Source organism: Limulus polyphemus, unplaced genomic scaffold, assembly GCF_000517525.1.
Source record: "Limulus polyphemus unplaced genomic scaffold, Limulus_polyphemus-2.1.2 Scaffold1216, whole genome shotgun sequence".
NCBI classification, from domain to species: domain Eukaryota; kingdom Metazoa; phylum Arthropoda; class Merostomata; order Xiphosura; family Limulidae; genus Limulus; species Limulus polyphemus.
The window spans coordinates 147785-148603 of NW_013666826.1; the positions used below are offsets into that span (position 1 = coordinate 147785).

Genomic DNA, 819 nt, shown 5'->3' on the forward strand with positions numbered 1-819 from the left:
TATAGACACACTACACTAGAACTGTCTTACTAAAACACTGTATAGACACACTACACTAGAACTGTCTTACTAAAACACTGTATAGACACACTACACTAGAACTGTCTTACTAAAACACTGTATAGACATACACTACACTAGAACTGATTCGTAACATAACATTTTAACATGTTTTATATCAATAACATTTTAACATGCAAGATATCAATCATAATCTACCTCTGTCTATAATCTTCTCCACCATATGCATATTTTTGTTCGCTTCTTCCAGTTTAGCAGCTGTGATCCAGATCTGACGGTCAGTGGGTATATTTTCTCGAGCTTTGTTCAAAACCTGAAATAAATATGTTATTATGAAACAAACAAGCTTGTAAAATTACAGCTGTCTCTCTTATCACTTCAGTAACATCCAAATGGTAGTATGAACTCCATAAGAGATATTAAGGTAGGGCTTGTAGTTCTATTTAAGATCTTTTATTATTACATTTGTTTTGTAAGGGCAGAGGTTGGGAGTGACATAAAGTAGAAATGTTAGGGTGGTTTCATTTCTACTTTAGGAACTTTTCAGGGTAACTGCCTTCCCACAACTGGCCGAAGTAGGCAATAGGAGTTGTTACATTGTGGATGTAAGCACTCAACTCCATACTCTTAATTGATTTTCCATGATTACTGGCTAGTTTGGAAGTTATTACCACAGACATTATACGTTATGACTTTAAGGTGACAATTATGGCTGACAATGGAATCTTTACTAAAAACTTCTTAATGCTTATTTTATATTAAGTTCATTATTGTTTTATAGTGCTGATTTTAATCACC

General features: G+C 33.6%; 1 protein-coding gene across 1 annotated transcript in view; it reads right to left on the bottom strand.

Moving 5' to 3' along the window:
- LOC106462644 (pre-mRNA-processing factor 6-like) overlaps positions 1-819 on the bottom strand; it is a 29150-nt gene that overhangs the window by 10792 nt on the left and 17539 nt on the right. The window contains exon 14 of the mRNA XM_022389956.1: positions 220-334. Within this exon, the coding sequence (XP_022245664.1) occupies positions 220-334 (115 nt within the window). The remainder of the gene's footprint in view (positions 1-219; positions 335-819) is intronic.